Source organism: Lissotriton helveticus, chromosome 1_1 (genome assembly GCF_964261635.1).
Source record: "Lissotriton helveticus chromosome 1_1, aLisHel1.1, whole genome shotgun sequence".
In the NCBI taxonomy this organism is placed as follows: Eukaryota; Metazoa; Chordata; class Amphibia; order Caudata; family Salamandridae; genus Lissotriton; species Lissotriton helveticus.
Genome location: NC_136057.1, coordinates 1,666,100,319 through 1,666,115,170, shown reverse-complemented (window position 1 = coordinate 1,666,115,170; position 14,852 = coordinate 1,666,100,319). Strand labels below are relative to the sequence as shown.

General features: G+C 47.1%; 1 protein-coding gene across 1 annotated transcript in view; it reads right to left on the bottom strand.

Moving 5' to 3' along the window:
• Nucleotides 1-14,852, bottom strand: part of DIP2B (DIP2 acetate--CoA ligase B (putative)) — an 805,292-nt gene that overhangs the window by 101,788 nt on the left and 688,652 nt on the right. The window contains exon 34 of the mRNA XM_078688921.1: nucleotides 6,698-6,755. Within this exon, the coding sequence (XP_078545047.1) occupies nucleotides 6,698-6,755 (58 nt within the window). The remainder of the gene's footprint in view (nucleotides 1-6,697; nucleotides 6,756-14,852) is intronic.

Sequence of the window (14,852 nt, the reverse complement as noted above, 5' to 3'; positions counted from 1 at the left end):
TCCGGATCCAGTCTGACGCCTGGGGATATTCTAAGGTAAGGAATCTATCACTAACGTGTCTTTCAGATATAGACGATCCCAGCTTTTATGAGGAAACTGGGACAAAGCTCAGGGAATTTCAATGCGCGCCTATATTATGGGGAGGGGATTTTAATACCTCTCTAGACCCAGCCCATGACAGATCAACGGGTAACGAGCGTTACGGCAAGCAAGCTGCCAAGGCCTTAAAAGACGACATGGAGACGTGGGAGATGGCAGACATTTGGAGAATGAGAAACGTAGGCAGAAGGGAGGGCACGTGCACGTTGACGACACATAACACATGGTCACGGATAGACTATTGGCTACTTACGACAGAAGCATGTACTTGTACGAGGACGATCAAACACCTACCTAAGACCTTATCAGATCATTCCCCGGTATATATTACATTAGAGATCCCCACACATATACCCAGACAATTCACGTGGAGGTTACAGGGTAGCGCCCTGTTAGATCAGGTGTTCCATATAGAGCTGCAACATTGAATAAGAGACTATTTTGATCTAAATGCTGGGTCAGTGAACAATGCAGGGACATTATGGGAGGCATTCAAAGTCACGATTCGGGCCATTGCATTAGTAAACATGCCGGGATCCTGAAGGACATTCAGCAGCAATTGAACATTATAGAAAGAGATATTGGCACACTCGAAGCGGAACATACCCAAACAGGTAACCCTACTCTATTGGGTAAAATAAGGGAACTGATGGATGACTATTTAACACACGCTAAGGATGAGATAAAATATAAAATCGAGAAGATACGCAGCAAGGAACTATGGTGAAGGAGGCAGGCCGGGACGCACTCTGTCCAGCAAGATCAGACCCTCAATTACAACATCATACATAACACAAATCAGGGATGAAGACGGCCACACACTGTACGACACACCGTCCATCTTAAACCCCTTCAAGGGGTACTACTCGCAACTGTATGACACACAACCGAAAACCACCGCAGATTTATTTGCAGGATGTAACACTGGCTTGGCTGTCGGACACCCACCGAAAATGTTTAGGCCACCACATCACGAAGGATGAACTTATAGATGCAATAAACTCCCTACCAAACAACAAAACCCCATGTCTGGACGGGCTCCCGGGTGAGTTCTACAAAACATATAAAGACCTGTTGATACCGCACTTCGCAGCAATGTATGAGGAGTCATATGAAGAGGGTAGACTTCCTGCCTCACTGAGGGAAGCACTTTTAGTGGCACTCCCCAAACCTGACATGGATCCAACTAGATGTGACTCGTATCGCCCCTTGTCCTTAATAAATATAGATGTAAAAATCTTAGCAAAGGTTAGAGCTACCAGTATTCAATTACTACAAGAAATATTGATTCTGCCGGACCAGGCAGGATTCGTCCCAACTAGATCCACCACCAAAACATATGAACCATTTTTGCCCGTTACCATCACCTGGATCCGGAGCTACCGGCGGCGGCCGCTTTGCTGGACGCTGCGAAAGCTTTCAATTCGGTGGAATGGGCTTACATGTTCGTAGTACTGCGCAGGATGGGTTTCCCAGAGCAGTTTGTGAGATGGATAGAGCTTTTGTATCATGACCCGACTGCTAGAATTAGACTAAATGGGCAAACGTCTGACCCCATTCATATAGGAAGAGGGGCAAGACAGGGCTGTCCACTATCACCGATATTCTTTACACTGATTTTAGAGCCCTTAGCCTGTAGAATACGTCAACGCCACTCAAAAGCTGCCTACAGTTAGGCCTACGCCCTCTCAACATTTCTCTATACGCTGACGACATGGTGCTATTCATTCATAATCCAAATACCCACCACAACAACCTTATCAGAGAATATATCCGCTTTGAACAGTATGCAGGGTTGCGAATAAACTGGGAAAAATCAGTGCTCATTCCTCTAACACTAGCTACGACTCAGCAGACACTGAATTACCCTTTAAAGTGGCAACCTGACCCAGTCAAATATCTGGGCGTATGGATACACAGGGACCCAGAACTATGGAAAGGCGCTGACTAAACTTGACGAGCAGATAACCAGGTGGATACAGCTGCCTCTATCGTTAGCAAACAGGATTGCGCTGCAAAAGATGATAGTCCTACCCAAATTTTTATACTTATTTATCAATGTCCCTATCTGGCTGACGTAGGCGTTTTTCTCCAAATTGCGATCCGCTTTGCAGAGACTCACATGGTCGGGTAAACCGGCCAGAGTAAGTTGGAAAGTACTAACGAAACCTTACCATCAGGGCGGTTTTGGAGCACCAGACATGCAACTATATTTTTACTGCGCACAGGCGCAGCACGCACACTACTGGACAAAACATCACTCGTACATCCCACATATAGCCGTAGCAACGGACAGTGTACAACAGGCTCCACTACTGGCTTTTGTATCTAACCCCACATCCTAAACATACACAGACACGATCTACCCTGTACACTGTACCTCAAGGGCATGGCACACGCTAGTCAGCAGGGCGGACAAATGACCTATTTATGCCCCGGCACTCCCCATAGCCAACCACCTGAGACTATCGGTGACACAGGAAAAAAAAAATGACACTGTTGCTGGAGGACATGAAGATCTCCACGATGAAGGATGCCTTCCCGCATGGCAGTTTTATATAAAGGGGCGGCCCATCATTGAGCATACATAACACACCAATGAGGATGTTCGCCCACCTGCGCCTGCAGATGGCGATCAGGGAAAAGTATGCAACTTATCCAGAGGAACCGCCAACACTACTCGCATTACAAGCTCTGCTGAAAGCGCCAACGCACCAGAAATTAATTACCCGCCTATACATTGCATCACAATCAGAGCAAAGAGAGATTAGGAACAAATCACTCATTAGGTGGGAAACACTGCTAGGAGAAACCATTCATGTACAGTGTAGGAGAGCGGGGTCTGCAATCCTATGGTCACCCCAGATTTTTGCTTTTTGCTTCACTGGTTTACGACTTTCCCTGGCTGTGGGCCTGCTAATCAGACCCACAGCCTAGCTGTCTCTCTCTAAATTGACAACCATGTGCCTTAGGTGCATTTACCAATTGGTACTGGGCCACCTTATCAGTCCCTGTACAGTATACCTTAGGTATCCAGGGCATAGGTGTACCCAGGGCCTACCAGGGGCGGAAGCATGTCTTATGCCACCCCTGGCTGGCCATCTAAACAGACACAACTAGCTGCACGACAGCTGGGGCAAGGTGGTGTAATCACCCTTCGCTTTAGATATAGTTACCTATATCTAAACCTAAAATGGACACATATATACCTATCAGTCACTCCTATGGAAGGCCTTATCAATCCTGAAGGCAGAGTGCTTGGAATTATGTGAGATGGTGCTCTGGCATGAGCTGAGCCCGTTTGCAGCTTGTGGAACCAAGTCCTTATAGCTGTTCCATGATAACGCTATACCATATACTCTTAAGTGCATTATAATCCTCGCGGTTAAATGCTAACTCTGGTATAACATTATCAAAACATGTCGAGTAAGGTGTCATACGATTTGGAATACTACCCCCTCGCCAATTCTGGTTCTAGAGGGACACGACATGTATGTAACTGAGAACCCCGGTTAAAGTTAACTCGAGCCTTGGCATCACAAAATGGATGCTGCCACCACAGACACAAGTCTGACCTCCTGCTTCTGGGAGTCCTTCCAGCGAGGATGGCTTGGACAAAGGGTTTCCTGCCTTGGGAGGTGATAGCACCACCCCAGACAGGATTTTGTGTATTGGGTAGGGTAGGCTTGAAAGGAATGAGACATGCCTGGGGCACACACGGTGCCCTGTGCATACACCGGTTCAAACCAGTTGCTGGGACACTCCAGCCCCAGCTCTGGCGGGAAACCGGACAAAGGATAGGGGGTGTAACCACCCCCCTTCCTGGTCCCACCCAGGGGAGGGACCTAGTCAGTAGTGCAGCCCCCTTTAGCAGGAGCTGGTCCCATTCCAAATCAGATTATCCTGAACATATTCTACAAGAAGAAACTCTGGACTTCGACGTTCTGCTCCACAGAAGACTGAAGAATCTCCCTTGTGGGCAAGGAGTGTCCACCCTGCACAAGCAGGCACCATCAAGCGTCCAGCGGCTTCCCTTTGTCATCTTCCTTCCAGGATCCAGACTTCAGAGCCCGACGAGACCCGGATTCCCAGACCTCTCCGACCTCAACCCACATCTGCAGCAAAGCTGAGACCTGTGGGTGCGACGAGACACGTGGGACCGGCCATCTTGGAAGAAACTGCACTTCGCTTCCAGCACGACTCCCGAGGTAAACTCGACCAAGTGCTTTGGGGACTGAGAAGCCCCATCCCAAAGCAGCCCCTGCACCGAAGATCAGCCCTCCAGCATCCACGAGATCTGCGTGGGGCCCTTCTGCTTTGTTGCTGCTCGACGCGTTGTCTGGTCACTTGCCGGCTGGCTAGTGGCCTTCTAGGCGACGAACCTTTGAATCTTTGCTGCTGGTCTGGTTGCTCCAGACTGGCCCTTGCTCCCTTCCGAAAGAGGGGCACCCCGGACTCTCCTAGTCCGCACTAGACGCTTTCTTCACTCACCGCGTGGGTTGCCTTTGCCAAGGCCTGTTGATGCCGATTCCGGATCCAACACCGCCGACAGCGAAAGCCTGCGTGGGACAGCTCGTGCCTCCATCCTGGTCGAAGACACCTCCTGGTCCACGTGGCTGTAGAGTCAAGCGTCCACTCTTCACCTGATCGCGACGACGACATCTGGTTCCTTCCTGGTTCCACTCCAGTCACTGGCTAGTGACTGTGAACATTGTCCCCTCTGCTTTCAGGTCTTCTTCTTCAACAATCCACCCTTGGATTGCACCGGACATCTTCCTCCTGGTCGCCTGCAGCATCTTTTCTTTCAGGCTCCATAGACTTCAACGCGAGAACCCAACGCACTTTGACACCTGTGCACCCGCAGTCCGTGGGTGAGGTAACAAGAGCATTTCGGTGCTCAAGGGTAGTTTAACTGTCCTAGTGTCCAGTTCCACAGTCGTTTTAGTCCTATCTAGTCAGGATTGTCTGTACTCACCTTTAACTTGAACTGTACAGTCCATAGACGTTGTTACGCATCTCGCGTGTGAGTTCACACTCTGCACACGCGTTCCGTGGGCCTCCTATTACTTACCTAGTGTTAGTGTAGCGTGGTCCCATCGATACTACAGCCTCTGGACAGCTCCATTCCTTCTATTGACTTTCACATTCCACTTACTTAGTATATGGTTTGTCGTGCCCCTAGGGCACCATTGTGATTTTGTGCAACTTAACGTATTTTTCGTAAGAGATTGTCATGTGCTTAGCCCTCTGACCTCATAAAGAGTTCAGAGGTGATGTTATTAATAAATATACTGTTTATTTTCATAACAACCTGTGTGGTGTCCTTTCATCTGGTATTCAAGGGGTTATATTGTGGTAAAACAGCTGGCTTCACATGCCAAAAGAGTTTAGCCTAAGACTGCTTTGTCCATGCTACCATTAGGATAGCTGGTCTATAAGGTTGACTTACAACCAATCACCATAAGGGTTGTTTGGACTGATACAAGGTGATCACTAGAACTAGTGAGCATCATATATCAGGCCAACTTCTCACATACAGGACTGGGAATATAGCTGCATGCAATAAAAGTTACTGACATCCAATTGTAATTTGTGTATCATACACTTCAAATTTCTGTATCAATTTTATTACTCCCCGACCCAATTACATAGATACGGCCTAAGAAAACATGACAACTGTCAAAGATGCGACGCTATGCACGCGGATTTCCTGCACCTAGCGTGGGCATGCCCGCAGATATAAAAAATACTGGCAAGATATAATGGATGCAATAACGGGAATGCTAGCCGAACTTGTGCCGAACACTCCTATGGTGTATTTGCTGGGGATATATAAATTAAAGCCCGCAAAGAAGCGGAAATTCCTAGCGGTGTCCCTGTTGTTGGCAAAACGACAGGTGGCCATTAGATGGGGCAGCAAGCGCCCCCCCCCCAGGTTTAAGGACTGGCTTGTTGACATGTCATACTGTAGGGAAACTATGGAGGTTTATGCGGAAGAACTACCGCAGGCATCAAGGCCCCGGGATTTCTGGGAACCACTAAAACAATATCTCCTAACTATGCAGAGTGAGAATTAAGATATGTTAGAAGATGTAAATTAAACTGTATGAGGTCTGAGGTGATTTCTGCTATATTGTGTGAGGAAAGTATGGACATGCAAATGTTACCTCTCTATATAGTTGCACAAGCGCAAAGGTGAATAATGCAATGTGATTATATATAATATTGTAGGCCCCATCGTACACTAGTAAATGTTAATATATCCATGATTGACCTTATGCATTCGCTGAACACTACCTGCTGCAGTTTGTACATGTTTATACATAATTACTGTACATCGTGAACTAAAGATTACGATTTAAATGTGAATTACTTGTCTGACCAGATGAAATGAACAAATTTAAAAAAAAACTTATGTACATAAGCTGATGTAACACCCTCTGCCACAGAAAAATAGAGACTGTTTATCACAAACTTTGATTTAGCAACTACTAGCATTTTTACCTTTTGTTCCATAATATTCAAAGCATTGAAAATATTTCAGATGGAGTACGCAAATTGTGCAAAGATTCAGCATTGAAAGATAACATGAGATTACCTTGCCAGATTCTGAAAGTGGCAAACTCTGTGGGGCTCCTCGTTCAACTAAACGCACCCTGCACAGCAAGGAAAGATATTTTAAAATATTTCAAAACAGGTTTCTACAAATGCTTGGCTTACAAGAAACGTTAGCATGATTAATGGATGTTGATGACTGTGAAATGATTGGCACCGCAGAGAAAGTGTAATATCCATCCAGACGTTTACACTGAAGCCAAAAGTTTTTTCCCTCCAGTAACACACACATAAATGCAAAAGGATGAAGGGAAACACAAACAACACCCAGCAAGGGAAATTTATTGGATGAAAAAAAGGATACAATGTAGGAGTTCTGTCTCTAAAATCTTCCCCAGAGAAAATCTTCATGTCTGACAGCAAATGGTCTGCATGCTCAAAATGATTATGTACAGGCTGGCAAACTTTCAAATTAATTTCTGCTCATTTCTGAAGCATATACTAAGATGATTTACAGTGCAGCTTACATACTGCTTTTTAGATTCTTGTGGCAAACACTGTATCACGTAATTGACCCAAGTGAATAGAAACACAAGATGCCTTATTCCATAGGCTCTTCCAGTAACACATTTCGTTATCCATGTTGCTCATAAAAGGAGATCACAATTCTTTCTTGGAAATGTATCGAGTGCTAACAAGCATAGGAACCTTACCCTCCACCACCTGACCAAGTCAGATGCATGGAAGCTGGAGAGGGAGGGGATGGGCAATAACATGTTAGTACTGCTGAGGAGAACGAAGAACCTGTGATATGAATTCAGCATCTTTCGCATGCATAAAACTCTGCACTCATTTTCAAATCAAAGCTTAGCTGACTCAGTGGTGTGGAGCAACTCAGCCTCTCAAATTCAGGAGGTTGCACTTGCAGTGACGAGCCTGAAGTACCAGGCTGAACCTTATTCATGACATTCTACAGAACCCAAGCAGGACACACAATAGAACACGTTCTACAAGATGCACCCGGCATACCAGACAAAAAGGCACTGAGCTTCAGAACTACACAAGTGCTACCAACACACTACCTAAAAGTTGCACAAATAAACATTAATGTAAGAAGACATTTTAAATTAATGTAATTCTTGCAGGCAAAATCCTTGATGAAAGCACTTTTGACAGGAGTTGTTGTAGAGAACTTTTTGCAACTTAAGTTTCAACGCAGATATATTCAACTTTTTTTTAAATTTTTTTTTATTTTTTTTTATTATTAAGACCTTTATTACAAGATTTCAGTTATACACTGCTGTGTGCCTACAACCCTGGGGCCGGCCGCAAATTTATTATGTATGTGATATCGAGATATTAAACATACATTGCTAGCCTTGTGTATTCTAACTACAGCTTAATATTGCAAGTCATGAGGTCTTAAGGTTTTTGATTCAAATGGTATCGTGACTACTGTGAACTCAAAAATTGCTACAATATTAACCTAACAAACTTGAGACTCCTACAGACAATCCAAGACAGTAATAATATGCAGTTGAGTTATGATGATCATGTACACATGGGACCAAATGCTGCACCAGTTCCCCCTGTTAAATCCATTTCTTGGTTAATCCTCTACGTCTGTGTTCCGTGACTGTAAATAGTCCGTGAGATAGCACCAGAAGTCTTTGGGCCTAGATTTTGCAGGTAATTCTTCCTCATAAGTCTGTAGTTTATCTCTACAACTGGTCATATCCAGTAGCCATCTGTACGTTTTGGGCGTCTGTCTGCTGTGCCAGCATTGTGCAATCTGTCTCTTGGCCAATAGTAGTGCTATCGCACAAAACTTACGCCTTGCAGCTCTTAGTTGTTGAAACACCCCCAGCAAACAAATGCGAATTGTACAGTCTATCTCGATTTGTAACATGGTAGACAGTGCAGTAGTTACCTCCTTCCAGTAAGCGTGCACCGCAGGGCAATACCAAGCCAGGTGCGTAAACCCTGCCCCTTCTCCATTACACCGTTTACACCTGTCGTTATCCTGTAGGCCAAATTTATACATACGTGCTGGTGTGTAATATGCCTGATGTATAAACTTGTAATGAATAATTCTTATATTACCGTTTGGCGTGAGGATTTGTGTTAGTGCACAGGATTGTTGCCATTCTTCTTCCGAGAGTGATACCTCTAGTACCTCGTCCCACCTCGCCTTAGCCCTGTCCCAGTTACCCGGTATCTCGGCCTGTGCCGTGGTATACAATCTAGACACCAGGTGGGAAATATCGTGTGTGGTAATGATCATTTGCAGTGAGTTCAGGGTCTCGGGTTCCACCGGAAATGTCAGGAAGAGTGCTTGCATTGCGCGTTTCAGCCTATAGTGTGTGGAACATTAGCGTTTTATTTTGAATATACCTCAGGTCCTCAGCGCTTACAAAGTTGCCCTCGTGAAACATGTCTCCCATTTTCCCAATGCCTACTTGTTGCAATAGTGACATTCCCACCCTTTCCCCGGTGACCGACAGCGCCTGGTGATAAGGTAAAGGCATCGCTGGTGCGTATATTGGCTCCTTGTGTGCTAACCGTGCCAATTTTCTCCAAGCTTTAACGGTGGTGTCAATTGTATTAATATCTTGATTATGTAGAGGCTGACGGACGTGTGACAGTATTGACGACAATGGAATGGGCGCAGCATCTCCCTCCTCAATAGCAGTGTGTGTGAGATATGGTATTTCATGGAACCAGTATGCTGCGTATTGCGCTTGAGCGCATAAATAGTACAGTAAAAAATCTGGTACCCCGAAACCCCCTCTGTTATATGGCAGTGTAAGTGTTCGAAGGGTCACTCGTGCTTGTTTTCAAGCCCAGATTAGTTTTAACACCAGGGACGTAATGCTACAAAACACTGCTGCCGGCGGCTCAATAGGGATATTATTGAAGAGGTACAGCAGTTTAGGCAGTATATTCATCTTTACGATCGCTATTCGATCCGCTAATGACAGAGGCAGCTGTATCCATCTCGCTACTTTATCCTCCAATTTGGATATAGCCGTACCATAGTTCGATCTGATCACCACTTCGGGGTCTCTGTGGTACATCACACCCAAATACCGCACCGGGTCTGACTGCCACTCCAACGGGTAAGTCTGTGTCCTGCGGGGTTGTCGCAGCCGTCAGAGGTATAATGGAGGACTTGGACCAGTTTATTGTTAAACCTGAATGTCCACCGAATTTTATATATTCGCGCATTATTGGGTTCAAATGGGTCGCGGACATACAGAAGCATGTCGTCCGCGTAGAGGGAGATATGCAGTGGTCTGGATGGAAATTGCAAGGCCGAGGTCTTGTAGTTTTGCCGTATTACACAGGCCAGAGGTTCGAGCGCCAACGCAAATAACAGAGGTGAGAGTGGGCAGCCCCGTCTGGTGCCCCGTTGAATATGAAATGATTCTGAGACATAACCATTAATGCGTACCCTGGCACATGGTTTAGTATATATGAGTGAGACCCACTGCACAAATCGTTTGGGGAACCCCATTCTAAGCAAAATAGTGAGCAAATAGTCCCATTCTATGGAATCGAAGGCCTTAGCGGCATCTAACATGACCGCTACTGCTCTGGTTGATGGGTGGAGGTAGTGGGATAGGGCAAACAACGATCTAGTATTGTGGGCAGTGGAACGTGTAGGTATGAATCCCGCCTGGTCTGGTAGGACCAGACTTGTCATTAGTGGTTTCAAGCGTATGGCCAATATCTTCGCCAGTATTTTAGAGTCGGTATTAATAAGTGAAAGTGGCCTATATGACTCGCAGACCTCCGGGTCTTTAGCAGGTTTGAGGAGCGCTATTATAACCGCTTCACGTAATGTTGGGGGAGTTCTGACTGTTCGAACGCTGTTCCAAACATGCCCACCATATGTGGAGTAATGATGTCAACATACTGTTTGTAGAATTCATTGGTGAACCCGTCAGGGCCTGGCGCCTTCCCGTTTGGGAGCGATTTTATTATTTCAGTTACCTCCTCAACCGTGATGGGCGAAGCCAACATTTCCCTCTGTCCGTCTGAGAGCCATCCTATTGCCACCTTTTCTAAATAGTTAAAAGTGTCGTCTCTAGAAGCAATCGGCCTTGACTTGTACAGTTCCTCGTACTCTGCAGCAAAGCAGTTTAAGATGTCTGCAGCTTGTGTGTGAATCGTGCCATCCTTCGTTTTAACACGAAGAACAGGTTTGAGTCCCTTTCCGTCACAAATCTTGGCCGCCAGCATACTGCCGGGTCTGCCACCCTCCCCATATGATCTGGCTGAGATTTTTCTATCCAGGTACTTAATCTCATCCTCGACGAACGATTGATGTTCGGAGTGCAGAGTTCTCAGTTCGCCCAGAATGGCAATGTCGTGAGTGGTGTCATAATCCAGCTCTAGTTCCCTCATGCGTTTTTCACAGCGTGCAATTTGGGTTCGGATATCTTTTAAAATACCTATCGTGGTGCTCATGCATATACCACGTAATGTGGCCTTGAATGCTTCCCACAATAGACCCGGGTCATCCACCGTAGGTTCATTAATTAGGAAGTATTCTTTGATCGCTTTGTGAATAGTGTCCACATAGACCGTGTCTGTGAGTGCGCGTGAGTTAAATCTCCAATGAAAAGGAGGAGCGCTGTAGTTCGGCAGCACAAGCGTCAACATCACAGGGTTGTGATCCGATAGAGTCCTGGGCAGGACCTTGACATCTCTTGTCCACAATGTAATGCTATCCGAGCCCAGCCAGTAGTCCAAACGTGACCAACTGTTATGAGCTGCAGAAATGTGTGTTGCTCCCGGAGTGTCCAGGAATTTGTGCCTCCAGATGTCTGTCAGCGATAGGTCTGAAAGCATGTGTAAAAATTTAGCCCTGGCCTGCTTGTGTGGTTCTAGTGAATTCGAGGAACGATCCACCCCCTCCACCATCGTCACATTCCAGTCCCCTCCGCATATTATGTGAGTAGCTAGTAATGTTTGGAGATGTGTCCATAATTCCTGGAAAAATTCCGGGGTGTCTGTGTTAGGGCCGTATACATTGAGAAGTGTTAGCTTTTGACCACGGAGAGTGCCTGATACTATAACATACCTGCCGCATGAATCACATATCACCTTATGTATCGCGAAGTTTACTCCTCTCCGTATCAGCGTGATCACCCCCCTCGAATAGGAGGAATAGTTAGCCATGTATGAGGATTCCGACCACCTTCCTCCAATCTGAGTATGTGTGTGAGGTGCAACATGAGTCTCCTGTAATACCGCTATATCTACCTCCCATCTCTTCAAGTAAGCAAACACCTGTCTAATTTTTTTCGGTTGAGTTAGCCCTCGTACATTCCATGTTAAGAAGTTAATGTGCTGCCTACTGGAGCCTTCTATTACCCGTGCCATTTATAAAAGTAAGCATGTAATCTGATTAGAGGATGTTTATCACGCACAAGACAGTACTCCATTTCCCCAGTGCAAAACAACTGTGTCTCACCAGTCCCCATCCCATCAACACTCCTTAGATATACATGTGTAATCTGTCTCAGTCTCAAAACTTCAACACCCCCCCCCCCCCTGCCCCCTCCCCCACCCACTCCAGCATCCCAATTCTGCCGAAGACATTTTCCCATTTTAAACCTCTTTTACTAACCGTACAATACAAACAACTTTGGTGGGGTTTACCCTTTTGGAGGTCCGCTTGGGGCACAACTCTACACCCACCTGAGTGAGTGCAGACGACACACTGCTACTATACATACACGTGAATTGTTTGTGTCCATCTCTTTACCCCCCGCAGACCCTGGATCTTCCGAAATGCCATTAAAAATTGCAGTAGTTGATCCCCTCCCAGCCACCATGCATGACCCCGTGTGTGTGGACGGGTCAGCAACCCCCACTCATCAATGCCTCTCAGTGATTGTCATTGCTCAATCCGGGCTCTCTTATGCATAGACGCTCCTTAGGGAGAGCCTCAATGTTCCTTTCTAAACTTTGCAGGCATTCCGTGTCTATACTGCTGTAAAATATCCTTTCCAGAACCTGGAAAGGGTCAATCGCCAATGTCCATGGATTGTCAGTCGTGTTATTCCTAAGCACTGCTCAGAGCACACGCACATGCACCAATATTACACAAGTCTGCATCTCGCATGTGTCATGCATGTGTCACCTCTGGGCTACCAAGAAAAAGAAAGGATCGTCTTACCACAAGTCTGGTCATTACCCCTTACAGCCTTACTCCGCACCATCAGAGTCCGTGTGTTGATCTTCTCGAGCACGTTGTTTGTTTTGCTGCACCACTTTTTTGACGAAGTCCTGAGCTGCCTTTGGGGACGGTAATATCACTGCCTTATATTTCCACATCACCCTTAGCCTCGCTGGATATAGCATGGAGTATCCCACGTTCAATTCCCTGAGTTTGGCTTTGACAGACGCATATTCCTTCCTCGCTTGTTGAACCGCCACGGTGTGATCCGGGTAGAACTCCAGGGTGTTTCCTTGGTGCGTGATCTTGCCCTTCTCGCGCGCCAGTCGCAGTATGGTGTCCCTATCGCGGTAGTTAAGTATTCTTGCCACAATTGGTCTTGGCGTCGCTCCAGATTTAGGTTTGGGTGCCAATTATCTGTGGGCTCTTTCAACTATGAAAATGTGGGATAGGGCCTCCGTTCCGAAAATGTCTCTGCATAGCTGTTCTATATAGATCTCCATTTTGCCCGTGTTGGTGGACTCCGGCAGGCCAGCAATGCGTACATTATTGCGTCTGGAGCGGGCTTCCAAGTCCTCCTCCCGTGCCTTGATCACCTCCAGGACTCGTTCCATACCGGTACATTTGCTAGTCGTGGCATGCGATTCGTCCTCCACTGCTGATATTCTTGATTCGGCGTTTTCTAGCCTCTCGTCGTGTTTCTCAAGTTTGCCCGACATTCCGTCCATCCTACAGGTAAGATTGTCCAGTTTCCCGTTAATATCTTGCGCATTTGCTTGTATGGACAGCACTATCTTTTCCATGTTGGATGTTGATTCCGCAATTACCGTCCCCTCCCCTTCTGGTGCCTGGTCCGTGCCTTTTGGCGTTTTCTTGTTCTCAAAAGAAATTTTCGGTTGTTGTTTATCCGGTTTCCCCATTTCGGGCGTGTCAGGATGTCCCGTATGCGTCAGTTGTCTTGTAGATCTGATGGTCCTGGCCGTCGCTGCTGTGGTAGCATTCCTAGTAGTTATCCTTGTGGTGAGCACCGCGGCTCCGTGGCCTTCCAGGTTGCGTCTACCCCGCTCACCTCCTCTTGTCGGTCCAGGGCTTTGCGGCTGCAAATTTCTTTTTTTTGCTCCACCCGCGGGCTTCTGCTTAGGTCGTTGCCGCAATACCACTCCCCCGTTCAGTGAAGAAATTGACGTACTATGTGGTCATCATTTACCCCACATGTCAAGGAGGACATGCCTTCTACATGTCAGCAGCATTGTGGCGCGAAGTCTTGGCGCCTTATGTGTTTCTAAATCCTTACAGCGTTCAGGCCCCCTATGCTCCACGACGTATGCAACGTGATAAACGTCTCTCAATTCGCACCAAAATCCCTCCTCTGCGATGCACCCTGGAGACACTCACTTTCGCTCCGATGCGGCGCACCCGCTCTCAGTTTTCTCCCGCTGCAGCCGCAGACGTGCGTGGGCCATGACAAGGGGTCGATCACCAGCTCCCCTGTTGTGTATCCTGTTGCTCTCCTAGACCAGGACCAGAGGTACACTCGATTCGCGAACAGGGGGGCGGGTGGTAGGGGTCAGGTTCCAAAGTTGTGGTCTGTCAGCTCGTGAATCAGTTTGTTTGGTGTCGTGCACTTCTCCTCAGCATCTGAGTGTCCCACACCACATCCGCTCACAGTCCGTTTTAAGATATGCCAGTTCCCTCACCCGCCGTCATGTACGAGTTCGCCGTGCTCCGGGCAAATCACTCGCCGTTCACGCTGTGTAGATGGGCGCCGCCATTTTGAGCGTCATCACCCGGGTCCAGTTAAAGGGGCCGTGCAAAATTCCGCCACAGCGGCGCCCGCTTATTTCTTCCCTCCATGCCCGGGTCGCACCCCTCTGCCAGTGCCTCACCTGCGAAATAGCGCTGATGGAGTTGCAGGGGCCGCAGGGGTCTCGGCGGCGCCCAGGGCATTAAAAGATCGCGGTGCCAGCCGCCATTTTGCGATCGCTCGCCCGGGGCTCCGGCGATCCCC